Raw genomic sequence first — 15,558 nt, forward strand, 5'->3', positions numbered from 1 at the left:
CTCACAAGAAATAAAGTGGGAAAACGTAAAAACAATTAAAGTTGAAACAAAACAATTTGATCGAAAAGTTCGTGAAGCTGTTAAAATACAGAGGTTCCAATGTTCACTTTTACATGGCGGATTAATTTAAATAACGGGCAGTTTGTGAACATTAAATTTTGTACTCCGCTTTTTACATTTTTATAAAATGTAAAAGCAAGAAAGAAGTCATTCCTCATAGATACATTTTTAATCTAATTAAAATAACCAAAAACTATTAAGATCGCGTTTCAAAAAATACTACATCTAAACAATTAGATAAGCAGTTTGTTTAACCTGTTATTTGTTGGATACCTATTATTGACCCTAAATTCCGAAGAGAACTTAGAAAACAAAACATCGGAGTTATATTTACTTCACCTCCCAATTTAAATAAGATACTATGCAACAACAAAACAAAACTACCACCAAACTCGAATCCGGGTGTTTACGAGCTTAAATGCTCATGCGGAAGTATATATTGATGACCAAAAAGAAAATCATTTCAAGAAGTGTGGATCACTAAAGAGCCTGTAAAAATCAAAAATGGTTGAGTTCAGGAGCCATGGAACATTCTAGAACATGCCGTGATACTTTTGATTGGCTGAATCCAAAAACCTTGGCAGTCATTCCAGAATATAGGATAAAAAAAGTTTCTGGAGATAAATAAAGCAAGAATTCGACAGGAGATAGGTATTGGACAAACTGTTCTAAATGGAGATGACGGGGATAATTTGAAAACAAAAACTTGGGGATCAATTTTGACAAAAATTTAACTGACCAGTCACTATTATATTATTTGATTGGTTTTTATATTTTACGCTTTTTAATGTCTTCTTTTTTAAACGATTGGTTTTATGTTATTTTATAACGTTTTTTTCATTACCTGATGACGCTGACCACAATAGGTCAGCGAAATATCGTTAATATATCATTATATCAAGATATATTTAAAAAATAGTTAAACGCTGCTTTTTTTATTAAAATATATATATATATATATATATATATATATATATATATACACATACATACATACATGTATATACATATGTATATGAATTTTTGTTGAGTACTCAACATATAAATTTATAGATTTATAATGACTCTATTTAATTTCATCAATAAAATTCATTAGGATTTTTAGTTGTTCAAACTTTGATATGGATACCATCATTTATTCAAAAACTGCTTATGTCAGCAAAAAACTAATCGCAAAGAATGATTCAGCATTTTAAAATAATAATTTGCATCAATGGAAATAATTTTTACTCAAAAAAGTTATAATTTGAACCATAAAGGGTTAATACGAGAGTGGATTTCTTTATAAGTTTCCCCCTCAGTACGATCTTCAAATAGGTCGTAAAAGGCTGGAGGACAATTTCTAGTTATAATAGAACAAACAAGTTCAGCTAAATCCTTTTCTCTTCTATCTTTTAGTGAGTCCAGTTTTAATTTAGCAAGAAGAGAGCTAAATGGGCATCTCGATTAGCTCCGCAAATAACTCGTAAAGCAATTTTTTGAAATATGTCTAGTTTCTTTAACTGTCATGGTGATGCAGATACAAGAATTGCATTAGAATACTCATGCTGAAATCTTACTAATGATATATAAGCCAATCTCAGAAGGTCCCTTTTTAGGTAGCGACTAGCTCTCGAAAGAACTCCCAAGATACCATGACAGTTTTTTAAAATATTTTTTATATGAGGACGAATGGTTAGATGCCAGTCAAGGGTTACTCCTAACAATTTAACTGTTTTGACTGGATTGATTATATAACCGTCTACTACCATCTGTAAATTATCCGGCATTTTCTTTCTAGGGTTCTTAAATATTGTAAACTGTGTCTTTGACAAATTTATCGTGAGGCCATAAGACGTACAGAAGTCTTTGGTCTTATAAAATATATGTACCTCTTTCGTTGTTAGTGCATGCGAGTCCAAATCTTCCTCAGAGTGGGTAATATCGTCAGCAAACGGTTAACGGTTAACAAAATGTGAAAAACCCGGCCATGTCTGAAAACTTAAATGTCGGTCCAACCTAAAAGCCGACATTTCTTTAATGCTAGACTTGTGCAACGCATGTGTGCTTAACTTTGATAGCCAAGGAATATATTGATCAAATTTATATGGTATATATATGGTCAAACCAACCTATACAACGAATATATTGAAGCGAGATATTTAGACCCAAAATTTAAAAGTTTTAACAAAAGCCTATAAACTAAAGAAATTAAAAGTAATTGCAGTTCAGTGCATTTCAAAAGCAATTGCAGTTCAGTGCAAGTTTTAAGTACAGTATATATGTCGTACTAAAACACACTAAATTATTCATTTTTTAACATAAACTAATTTTTTAACTTTGTTGTATAGGCTGGTTTGACGCTTAGCCATTTGATATCTTGTTTTGTGTTAAATTGGTGCTTGTTTAAATTGGTCACAATGCAATCAGTATAATCGTTGGTGTCATAATGTCTTATGACACCAACGATTATGGTCATAAATATTTATGTTACATACTATATTTATTAATACTTTTTTTAGTGATTAAAAACGCCTTAATGGTAAAAATAATTAAAAGCCCGAAATTATAAATCAGATAGTGACAAAATAAAGTAAAGTCATCTGAGTTAGTGAATAAAATTATACGATTAATTTAATCTAATTTTACACTTGTATATTTTTTAAATATATAAAAACTTCGTACCGTCTTTTTTTGCATTTGCCAGTCTTTTAGATCATAAAAGAAAATGAATTTGATATGAACTATCGCCCAATAGTCTATCCACTAAATTGTTATTAAAAAAAGTTTATAAAATAAAAAATGTAATTATTATAATTTATAGATATATATCTAATAAAACAAATATTTTTTGTTAATAACCGTTTTTTAAAGTTTTCACGTTTCACATTTTTTTGAAATGTTATTGGTTCTTTAGTTTTTAAATAATATTTTCTCACTATTGTCATAGGTTTAAATGTTATTGGTTCTTTAGTTTTTAAATAATATTTTCTCACTATTGTCATAGGTGAGAGTGGGGTACGAAATATTGTCTTTATGTAATAAAAACGTAAAATTTTGCCAGGTGTTTATAACAAATCGAGTTGTTTAGCTTAAACAACTAGTTTTGTATTCATTATGACATTCATATTACCGAATGGCATACTTGTAACCATATGATATTTTGTTCTTATTATATTAAAAAAGATTTTGAAACCCGTAATATTTAAATCGTAAACAATAGCAGTGTTTTTTCACAGGTTTTTACTTTTAAAATCTAATTTTTGTTGTAGTTATTATTTTTACATTCAGGTATAAAATTAGTTTTACATAAAAATATAAAAACACAAATACTTGAGGTCATATCACAAAGGATCACTGAAGAATATAATAAGTATATGAATATGTTGTGTTTAAGAAAATTTAAGTGAGAATTCAAAGAAGTTACATCATTTTATTGGTGTTGATTTAAAAAAAAAAGTAAAAAATTAAATTAACTTTTAACTGAAAATATCGCATATCTCATACTGAACAATATCGCACATATTGAGCAATTTTTTGTTTTTTTTTTATTTAGTTGTGCTTCGACGTGCTAAGACGTCCTTACGTTTTTGTTACAGAGCACCGCAGAATAGTATTTAACCAGGAAGGTAACGCCTCCTTCCTTACCAATGTTGCATTTATGGCAAAAGCCATCTTTGAACCACAGATCTCCGCGTTGTGTAAAGTTGTTTTACAAAGCCGTCTGCAACTATAGTAAGTATATAAGATGTTGATGAGAAGTTTTAATATATCATTGTAAAGTATATACTATAAATATAAATAAGTAATATATAAAATTAGAATGCAAATTTTTGCTAGCTAATCGCTAGCTTGTCTAACTAGCAATCCTCGTGACTAATAGTTATCTTCAAAGTTACGAATATCATTAGTTAGTTGCTAGCCAATTTTCCACTGGTTGGTAATACTTAATAAATTAGTTTCAAAAAGATATAACCGTGTTAAATTTTAACACGGTTAAATTTTATATGGTCATCACTTAAAAATATTGTTAGAAATTTGAAATCAGACAATAAGTATAAATTTAGTTTGTATTAGTAAATTTTTTTTTGGTATCCAACTACAACCACAGCAACTTTTTCGAAGCTTTTAAAAAAAAAAACTTTTTGCATTTTTGTTTGATAGTTAAACATAACTTTGAAGTTTGCTTCATGCTCAACGTAGTTAAAGGGAATTAGTAAATCCGAAAAACGAAAACTTTTGTAAAACTGTCATCTTTGACATATTTTTTAAGTGAAAAAGAAATAATTGGTTTTAACCCAGCACAATGCGTGTCGAATAAAACTGTTAGTTCCTTACAGGTGTTAAAAACTTTATAAATAACACATGCTTAACTTTATAAATAAACAGGTTCTAAACTCGTGTTAAAAACTCCGTTATTTACAGTTGCAGAAATTTCTGCCACCGTAATCAACGAATTTATTTTATGGATTATATAAATTACTATAGTTATTTAAGAAATAAAACAATTAAGAAAATTAATTAAAAAGTATTATAACTATCTCATAATAGCGTCTATTAAATGGCAAATTTTATATGTACATATACACAGTGTTATAAAATGGGTTCTAACCTTGACTTTCTGACCCGAAAAAACCTTTTTGTGGAATGATAGCCCACAATATGGGGATTACTTGGATATAAGTATTAAAATCAGATTACAACGTCCTGGCAAGTTATTGACAGGGCCGTACCGAACGACAAAGACGTGGGGGGCGGTGAAAATGAAAAAAACAAATTTTACCGACAAGATTTTTTTTTTTTTTTTTTTTTTTTTTTATAAGCCAAATTTCAGTTTTAACCAACATAAACCATAATTTTCGAGTTTTCCGTCAAAAACCGACAGAATATAGTACAAAATATAGGTTATTCCAATAAATATGAACTAGGGAAACAAAAAGACATATTCTGAGAGTTTATCGTGTATCTAAAATAAAAATTATGCTTTAAAATAAATATTCTAATACAAGAAAAAATCATTCTAAAATGGCTCTTTTCACAAGCAATGTTTACTATTAAAGTCCACAAGGCAGCATTGCAACTTTTTACTGTATTCAGGATAATGGTTAGGTCGTTTGTACCTTTGCCAATGCACTTGAAAGTTGTGATGCATTGCCTCTGTTCTTGTTCTGAGTAAAGTCCGAGAGCTCGGCCGTGTTTTTCAATGAAATCTTTCACATGAAAAAATACAGCATGAACCTTGGGTGTCACAGAAACATTTTGCAGTGCCACATAAGCCACTCTGAAAGCTTCAATTTTTTGTACATAACTTGGATCAAGAACGCATCCAAAACAGGCAGACACTACTGCATTGAATTTTCGAAATACATCAACTAATGGTATTGCAGCATTGCATGAGTGTTTCTCGACAATAGATTGAAGAAGATCAATATTTTTTAGCAGCTTCCTGCACTCATTTCCTGCAAAATGCTCTCCATGATAAGGCTGTTGTTTAATGTGCAGTGAATCAGTCTAAAGAGTTCCTTGAGGGAAAACTTTTAGTAGGGCAGCAAAGAGATGATTGAAAACACCAATAAGGAAATGCAACTCCATTGGCGGTATGAAGTCCAAAACTAATGTGCCACCAGCAAGATCAAATACAGGAGAATGAACAACATTCATGTAATCACGAGCTCTTTTGATGTTTGATCCTGCTGCATTGAAAAGTGAGACATTCTGATCAAGAGATTGGAAAGTTCTTAATTTTCCTTGATTTAAAAGGTCCTTTGCACTTGACTCACACCAGGTGCAGGGGTGTGCACTTGAGTGTGCTTGGAGACCACAAATTATATTTGCCAGTTTTAGGTCACAAGACAAAACAAAATCTTGGTCTCTCATATTGATCAATTCGAAAATTTGAGACACATTTGAGTAGTTTTCTTGCAGGTCCTCAGAGACAGCAATAATAAGTTGCCGCTTAACTCCAGTGTCCTTGAAAAACTTGTTTGTGCAATTGAGTTTTGCTGGGGGAGTGTTAGGTTCACGATTTAATTCAATAACTCCAAGGCTTACTTTCAGGAATCCTCCCCCACCGTCAATTCCAACTTTCACAATATGATTGTTTGATGTGCTTCTCATAGAAATGAGTTCATTTTTAAGCTCTTTGAAGTCCTTGCAATGAATGACAGTCCTTCCACATCCAGCATGATCTTTAATCAATGAACTCGTGAAATGGTGAGAAAGCTGCTTACTAACTGCATCAAATTTTACAGCATAGTTTTTCTCAACAATATTTTGTGAAGTTGACTAATTAATTGTAGCAGCTAGTCTCTTGATGCCATTGTTTGAAAGCCCTGTGTTTGCCTGAACTTGAACAAGTTCTTTTATACTAATTGATGGGTTTGGAGGAAATAGTTTTCTAGCTGATGAGGAACCTAAATATTTATTTTAAAGCATAATTTTCATTTTAGATACACGATAAACTCTCAGAATATGTCTTTTTGTTTCCCTAGTTCATATTTATTGGAATAACCTATATTTTGTACTATATTCTGTCGGTTTTTGACGGAAAACTCGAAAATTATGGTTTATGTCGGTTAAAACTGAAATTTGGCTTCTAAAAAAAAAAAATCTTGTCGGTAAAATTTGTTTTTTTCATTTTCACCGCCCCCACGTCTTTGTCGTTCGGTACGGCCCTGTCAATAACTTGCCAGGACGTTGTAATCTGATTTTAATACTTATATCCAAGTGATCCCCATAGTGTGGGCTATCATTCCACAAAAGGGTTTTCTCGGGTCAGAAAGTCAAGGTCAGAACCCATTTTATAACACTGTGTATAATGAGTGTTTTTTTAAAAAACTTAGAAGCTTACAAAAATGTTGCTTTATTTCTTAAGTTCATATATTATTAAATATCGCAAATTAGTTTCAAATATAAATAGTTTAACTTAGCTGAATATTATATATTTATTTTATATTATTTATATACTTAATAAATTTATAATTCAAATTGATTATGTTTTGTATTTGTAAGCTGTTATAAAAATATAATAGTACTATTCTCACAACAACTTGAGCTATATATTTAGTTATGTATATGTTCATATATATGAACATACACATAACTATTGTATTGAATTATTTGAATATTTTATAAATAGGTAAGCAAATAATAGCAGGGATAATAGCAATTTTAATTTAACAACATTATTTGATAACTATTTAATTTTAATTTTGTTTTGTTTAGCAAGTTAAATTTTTATCAACAGTACATCCTAAAATATCTTCAAAGGAAAGTTATTCGTGGCGCTACTGCACTTTCTCACACACCCCTCCCCTTTTTTTTAAATTTTATTGCAGATTATGAAAGGTTGTTGTGTAAAATGAAAGAAAATGGTATCCATTTTAATTTTTGATCAACGCAAAGTACTCTAATTCTAAGTTGAAAGTTGAAAAAATTCTTATTAAAGCACTAATATTTGCTTTTTTAAACACTATTACGGTAACTAAAGTAAAAGGACGGTTTTATCATATATGTCATTATTTTAAACTATAGTATAATTTTCTTTAATTTCTCTGGAGCTTTATCAGGCGTATCTAAAGACCTAAACAACGTATGCTACATAAGCAAAACAAAATAGATTTTTTATTTATTTAAGTTTAAAATTTTTAAAATCAAACTTTGCATTTTTGCATTCGATTTCATGATTTAACTTGTTCATAAATTGTGCTCTAATCTGTGTAAGAGAAATAGAGTTGAACTCATCCATAGTTGGTATTCGAAGAGCCATATTGTAAAAGAAAAAGTATTAGTAAATGTTTGATCAGCGTGGGATATTTTAATGAAAGAACAACAATAGAACTTGCTACATTGCTGCATGCTTTTATTACGGATTAATTTCAAAATTATTTGGAACACAAATTATGTGTTTTATTCCTATGAATTGATAAATATTATAAATTTATGAAACTAAATTAATTGATAGATAATAGCTAATATCTCATTCTTCTTCATCACCTGAATCCCCCTATTCTTGTACCTCATACAACTACCTTAAAGCTGACTAGGATTCTTTCCGTGATTTTCTTTGTGATGGCCCTTGGGTTGAAATCTTTCGTCTTCCTGTCAACAAATGTGCTTCTTACATAGCTTCGTGGATTCGGGATGGCATGGAATCTTTTATCCCACTTGACAATTCCAAGTCAAGCCACACTCTTCCCAATGGTTTTTCTCGAATTTTGCTGCTCCAATATCCAATAGAAAATATTACTTTCATATCTATCAGCAAACCAATTCTTTAGAAAACAGACATTTGTTTACTATTGCTAGAAACCATTGTAAAAGGTTTTGTCTAACGCCAAAGCCCGCTATTCTCAGGTCATGAAATCTCGTATCTCATCTCAAAAATTAGGCTCTCGTGACTTCTGGAGAATCTTTAATGGTATTAATAATAAGGGCAAATCTTTAATTCCACCTCTCTTATATGGTTCAGACTTTGTCACCTCACCTAAAGACAAAGCTGAATTGTTTGCTAAGAACTTTTCATCAATATCATCTCTTAATTCCACTTGTTGCGTTCTAGCTGATATTGCCAACAAACATGTTGATCCATTGCTTGACATTCATATCACTCCCACTTTAGTATCTAAAGTGATTTCTTGCTTAGAACCTTCTACAGCTTGCGACCCGGACAACATACCTGTTATTGTCTTGCAGAAGTGTTCTTCGGAGCTCTCGTCTATACTTTCAAAACTATTTAACAAGTGCTTTTCAGAGTCTTGTTTTCCAAGCAGCATCTGTTATCCCTATCTTCAAAAATTCTGAAGAGCGATCTGATTCTTCTAACTACCGTCCCATTAGTCTTCTTCCTATCATAAACAAAGTTTTTGAATCTTTAATCAACAAACACTTAATTTCTTATTTTGAATCTAATAACTTACTTTCTGACCACCAATATAGATTTCGATCTTCTCAACAATAACTGATAGGTTTTATCGTGCATTAGATAAAAGTGGAGAGGTTAAGGCCATCGCTCTTGACGTTTCAAAAGTTTATGATAAAGTTTGGCATGCTGGTCTTCTCCATAAGCTTTCTTCTTATGGTGTATCTGACAACACCTTTAAGATTATTGAATCCTTCCTTTCCAATCGTAGTATAAAAGTTGTCCTCGATGGACAGTACTCTTCTTCTTATTTTGTATTTTCGGGGGTTCCTCAAGGTTTAATCCGTGGCCCTATACTCTTTTTAATTTACATTAACGATCTTCCAGATATTCTCACATCTAAGGTGGCATTGTTTGCTGATGATACTACCATTTATTTTTGTCGTGACAAGAAGCAAACACTCTCTGATTGCTTGGAGGGGGCATTTGAGCTTAAAAAGGATCTCACTTCTGCTACAGCATGGGGATCACAGTGGCTGGTGAACTTCAATACAGACAAAGATCAATTTTTTTCTGCCAATTGTTATCGCAATAGTTTAGATCTTCCTATATTTATGAATGGTAATGTACTCGATGAGTCATCCACTTCATCTTCTATGATTAACTCTTACTTCCGATCTTTCTTGGAAACCATATATCAAATCTGTTTCAAAATTAGCATCTGCAAAGGTTGCATCTCTTTATCGAGCTTGTCAATTTCTTACTTCGGATTCTATTCTCTATCTCTATAAATCTCAAATCCGGCCCTGTATGGAATACTGTTGCCATACCTGGGGCGGATCTTCTAATGATGCCCTTTCTCTTTTAGACAAGGTGCAAAAACGCATTGTAAACATAGTTGGACCTGCTCTTGCAGCCAACCTTCAACCATTATCACGTCGTCGTAATGTTGCTTCTCTTTCTCTTTTCTACAAATGCTATAATAGACACTGCTCTAAAGAGCTAGCATCTCTTGTGCCATCTACTAAAATTCATTCTCGCATTACTCGTCATTCAATTAAGTCTCATCCTTTTTCTGTGAATGTTCCTAAGTGCTACAAAAACTCTTATTTGTCTAGTTTTTTCCTCAAACATCAGTTTTTTGGAATTCGCTTCCTTCATCTTGCTTTCCTGATTCATATAATTTGCGATCCTTTAAGTCGTCTGTCAATCGTTATCTTGCTCTACAATCTTCATCTTTTCTCTTTCAGTAACTTTAATTAGAGGTTGCTTGCAGCCTTGTTGAAAGCAAAGATGTTTAAAAAAAAATAGATAAAGTACACTTTAAAAAATATATGTTTATTAGTGCCAAATTTTTTGCTAAATTTATTTTAAATATTTCTTTATTGGGATAAGTGCCTTTTTTTTTTTAAAGAATTTCCACGCGTTTAAAAAAAATCGCAAGTATTAGTGTTACAATGAGAATTTTTTCAACTTTCAACTTGGAATTAGAGTACTTTGCGTTGGTCAAAAATTAAAATTAATACCATTTTTTTTCATTTGCACAAAGATCTTCAATAAAAAAAAAAGGTGGGGGAGGGGGGAAAAAGTGCAGTAGCGCTGTAATTCGCAATACATTAAGCAATGTATTAATCAAAATTCTGTTTGATTCATTTTTTAAGAGGATTAAAAAAACTAACAGCAAAATGTAAAATATGATATGAAATAGTAATAACCCTGGTTCAATGATAACACCGCAGCACACGCATTTAAACAATACACAATATTAATGTATTAAAATGGGATGTCGTGCAAGATGAAGGTCCAGAAAGTAGCACATCAAAAATATTACAAACTATTTATTCAAAAAAAAAGTTGAATTACTTTCTGCAATTGTATCACGAATGTGTGCCTCAGATAATACGTCATTCAAAGTTCATTCTGTATATCTAACGATTTGAGAAATTTGTTTTTGGCTAGAGGCGCTCAAGATTATGTATTACTAAAATCACCTATTACCAAAACTCGATTCGCAAAATGGTTTTAGAATACGCACAAAAAATGTAGGTTAAAATGATGCAGGATTTTATAAATTTAAAAGAAGATGGAACAAGATTTTGCTTAACTCTAGATGAATGGACATCTTCAAGAAACCGATGTTATTTATATGTGAATGTTCATGGCAAGAAGCAGTTTTGTAATTTAGATTTAGTACCTGTTGAAGGACGTTTTCCTGCAGGGAAGTGCATTATGGCTCTGAAAACCACATTGCAAGACAACAATCTAAATATCGATAAAGATACTACGTCTATAAAAGGTTTAACAAGCTAATAAGTTGTGTTAGAAAAGCATTGATTGATATTGCATCTGATATCGTTATTCTTGATGCTAGACATTTTGTCAATTAAAAACATTATCTCTGCACTTCTCCCAGTGAAGCTTACTGTTGAAGCCCTTTGTTGAGAAGATGCAAATCTGCTTTCTGCTGATGCGGCATTTTCTTTTATGCTTGAGAAATTCGGATCTGATGAACTTTCATTAAAATTAAAGAAGAAATTAGAAGTCCGAACAAGAAGAAATTAGAAGACCAAAGACAAGCTAATGCGTTTGGAATTCTTCAGTATTTACACAATGGCAAAGTATTTACAAAAAAGTGAGATTCATGCATCTTTCACTAAACCATTAAAAAACAATAGTCAAATTTATTAAGAACTTTGCACAAAGATTGATATTTAACACTAACGTTGAAACTTACTCAGGCCAGCAGACAGAGACTGACAATGTGATAGAAGTGATGTTGGAAAAACAAATTAAGCCTTTTTTTACATTAATTACATTAATGCAATTACATTAATGCAAAAGTTGGAGAACAAAATTCAATTGAATTTATTGTCCAATATAACGTCCAACACAACTCAACAAATGATAAGTAGGAGCTTAATTTCAAAAATTAAATCTGAAATGAAATTCTTTAAAGAGAACGGCGTTCGTAGCAAAATATTAGAGTCCGTCTACTCATATTAGATTTTGATTTCGTCATCGAGTGTGGAGTCTGAGTGAGCCTTCTCAATTGCTGGTAACTTTTGTACAAGAGTTCGAACAAGACTCGGAGACAAAGCTTTAAGTGATCTCTGCTTCCTCAAGGCATATTTTAGGCAAATAAAACAATAATTGAATATTTTTTAATATTAAATGGTATACCATATTAAAATGTTTCTGTACTAATTAAATTTGATATAATTTTATGTTCAATTTTTATTTTTAAAGAAAGTATTTTTTATGCAACAAATAACAATGAATTATCTCAAATAAGTTATTTATATTATTTTTATAGACATAAAAAAATTTAAATTATTTTCGAAATTTGACTGAATTCCGAAAAAATTTAATTTTGAATTCTGAATTCTGATTTTTTTATTTTCGTCAAAATTTGCATTCCCTATGTACAATGGTTTTCATTTCCACTACAAAAAGGGAAACATTTTAGTGGTACTAATGTTTTTGATTTTATTAAAAATATATATTTTCTATTAAAATGTTTAAGTTATTTTTCATAACAACTTTATTTTATACTTCTAAAATCATGTACATAGAAGAACCAAATAAATAATACATAACAAAGAGCAATGCAAATAACTTTTTAATTATTTTGTTTACAGTTTCTTTAGTGGAACTTGAAAATTTATTTAATGTAACTACTGAGGAAGACACTGGGTCAGCAAAAGTAGAGCTAATAAATACAAATAAAAACAACAATCTTTAATGTTTTTGTAAGTATGTACATTAAAATTTCGGAAAATGTACATTAAAATTTTTGTTTAGCTAAATAGTCATTTTTTAAAAAATAAAAAGAAAAATATTATTTGTGGTGGTGATTAGTGGCATTAAAGCTAAAAGTTTTGTAAATAATTTTTAATATCTAGACAAAACAACTGTAGCTAACGAAAAGTTTACATCAATGCAACATTCTTTATTTACTAAGAAAGGTAAAAGAAAATTTTTTTTTGCTTTCTGTTTTGTTTTTTTCCTCTGATACTTCATTGAGAATTATCATAAGGTATATAAAACATAAATAACACCATCGTGCTAAATAATTTTTAGTATAAGTTTGTTGGAATGCTCCATTTTATTTATGTTTTAAACCTGATTATAATTTCTAAGTTGTTTATGTTTTATACCTGATTATAATTTCTAAGTACAACAAGTAATGTTGCAGAACACTATTATATCTATTTCATTGTTTATACTTATTTTTTATAAACTGCTTGTAGAAAAAGTTCTTAAAGCTTGTTATGATACAATAACAGGTAAATTAATCCATTCCTTGTCGTAGTTAATAGGAGTTATTATAGTGTAACGGTTAAATTCTTGAATCCGATATAACTTTAATAGTCATAAAATACATAAAAGTGCAACTATTGTTGTTTTTCGATTAGTTGCATAAAAATGCAACTAATCGAAAAACAACAATCAAAGATTCTTTCATTTCTATCAAAAAGTGACAATGAAGATGTAGATGATTTCGAAAAAATGACTACCACCGAAGAACTTTTGGCACTAGAAAAAAATTAGTTGACAACAAAAATGTTAAACTAATGCTTCAGAGGAAGGTGGAAGTTATAGTTTTAACATTTAAGTCCATGAGCATGAGTTCTACAAATGCAACTATGTCATGCAAGTTGCAAATAAATATAAATGTTATATATGGTATTAATGTACCGTTAAAGTCATATACGGACCATTTTTCTTTGGCCCATCATCTTCCAACTTTGTGTTCATTATTACTCAGATCAATACCTTATGCTTGGAATTCCTCAAAAAAAGAAACCAAACGAGTTATATCAGAGTGGCTTAAACAGGCAGGAAAACGTTTTAGTAGACTCCCACGATGTTAGGCTGTCAAACTCTTTATTAAATAATGATTTTAGTCATTTTAATAATAATGTATTAAATACTTATTATTTAGTTTTTATTGTATTTTTATTACTTTAATGAGCAAACTTAAAAATAACAATTAATTAACATATGTTGATAATATATATGTATAGATTAATGTATTAATCATATAACTCGTGCATTACATATATAAATAAGAAAAAATGCGTGTCTAAAACCTCGTCAAATATAAAAAAAATTATATCTGACACGTTTAAAAAATTAGCATAAACGCCTAATATGAGCATAATTTAAACTTATTTTTATACGTATAAAAACTTTTGAAAACACGCTGCAAACACTAAACAGAATTAGGGTTCTAACTCATGAGAAGTTTACAAAATCACCGTATCCATTACGTCAAAACTTGGTTTTACACGTGAAAAAAACTTTTTTAAACACGTTCCAAACACCAATTAAAATAAGGTTTCTAACTCGTGAGAAAAGTTTACAAAATCAAGCCGATCGCGTGTCGTTCACCGGTTTTCAACACTTAAATGAAACTTAATGTGCCGGCTGGGAAGTGAAATGAAATAAATGAAATTTTTTGCTTTGTTTTATGCAACTTCTTGTAGCCCTTAAATCTCTTAAAAAACATTAAAACTCAAAGTTTTAATGTTTTCTACTTAATAAGTAAAAGTAAACAAAAAAGTTGCTTTTTTTCTTCTATTTCTTTGAGAAATTGTTTTAAATATCTTTATAACAACTCAAATAATTCCAGCACTCACACACAGCACTGAGCATTAAATCCTCACTTAAAAATAGCATTCTTGAACTAGAAAATTTATTGGACTGGAAATTAAAACTAAAGTTAGGATTCCATAATACATAGCAGTTATATTAAATTGTATAACATAAAACCTTGGTAGGCATATTACATTTTAAATAAATTTTAAAAGATTGCTTGTAATCCACAGTTTTATTTGTAATCCACTGGTGTTCTCCCATTAAACAAAAAAATCTTATATCTTGCAGACCTGATTGTTAATACTAATAGCCGACTCACGGCAATCTCTTGAAGCCTAACTTTAGAGTGTCTAAAAGTCTTAGACTCTAAAAATCTCTGTATTAACGTTATTATCTGTAATCCCTGTATTATCGTTATCATTTTAACTGCAATTATTGTTAATATAAAAAATAAGTTACATAAACGGTATAAAATTTAAACAGGTTTTACAATACTTTTAAAAGATTTTATGAAAACCAAACATTTGTAAAGAAAACAAAAATTCAAAAACCTGTTTTTTAAAAACAATAAAATATACCTTTTTATCTTCTTTCATAGCGATTATACCTTCCATATATTTAAAAGTATCCATTCATTGGAATGCTTTTTTATTTATTTAGTTTTGTTCTTTAATATTGTTGATTTTTAATAAAGTTTTTTTAATCTGTTTGAAATTTAACTTATTTTATTATCAATATTTTGTTCATTCAATGCACACTGGATGATTTAAGATAATAAACATAAATTATTAAAATTTCAATTATCCATATGTCTGCTTTTTTAATGCAGCTATTTTTGTGTTGCGGAAGTTTTATCTATATGAGGAAATATTTGCATAAGTAATTTAAACTTTGAGCGAAAATGTCAATATTGTATTTAAATTTTTTTTAAATTTCTCAAAAACGTGACAGTAGCAATATTTTTTAGTACAAAGTTTAGGAGGTTATAAAATGTTTGAAACGTTGCTAGAACATTAGTAATATATATATATATATATATATATATATATATATATATA

The 15,558-nt window shown here is 29.8% G+C and overlaps 1 protein-coding gene across 5 annotated transcripts in view; it reads right to left on the minus strand.

Annotated features, from left to right (window-relative positions):
* Positions 1-15,323, minus strand: part of LOC136081913 (probable basic-leucine zipper transcription factor G) — a 46,133-nt gene extending 30,810 nt beyond the window's left edge. Inside the window, exons 1-2 of one of the 5 annotated variants that reach the window (XM_065800320.1) lie at positions 15,079-15,323; positions 2,725-2,805 (exon numbers count right to left, since the gene is read on the minus strand). In XM_065800320.1, the coding sequence (XP_065656392.1) occupies positions 2,725-2,805; positions 15,079-15,132 (135 nt within the window). In that variant the 5' untranslated portion in view covers positions 15,133-15,323. The remainder of the gene's footprint in view (positions 1-2,724; positions 2,806-15,078) is intronic. The other 4 variants (XM_065800321.1, XM_065800322.1, XM_065800323.1 and 1 more) reach the window with 4 other exon arrangements.
* Positions 15,324-15,558: the final 235 nt, after the last annotated feature.

Source organism: Hydra vulgaris, chromosome 06, assembly GCF_038396675.1.
Source record: "Hydra vulgaris chromosome 06, alternate assembly HydraT2T_AEP".
Classification (NCBI taxonomy): Eukaryota; Metazoa; Cnidaria; class Hydrozoa; order Anthoathecata; family Hydridae; genus Hydra; species Hydra vulgaris.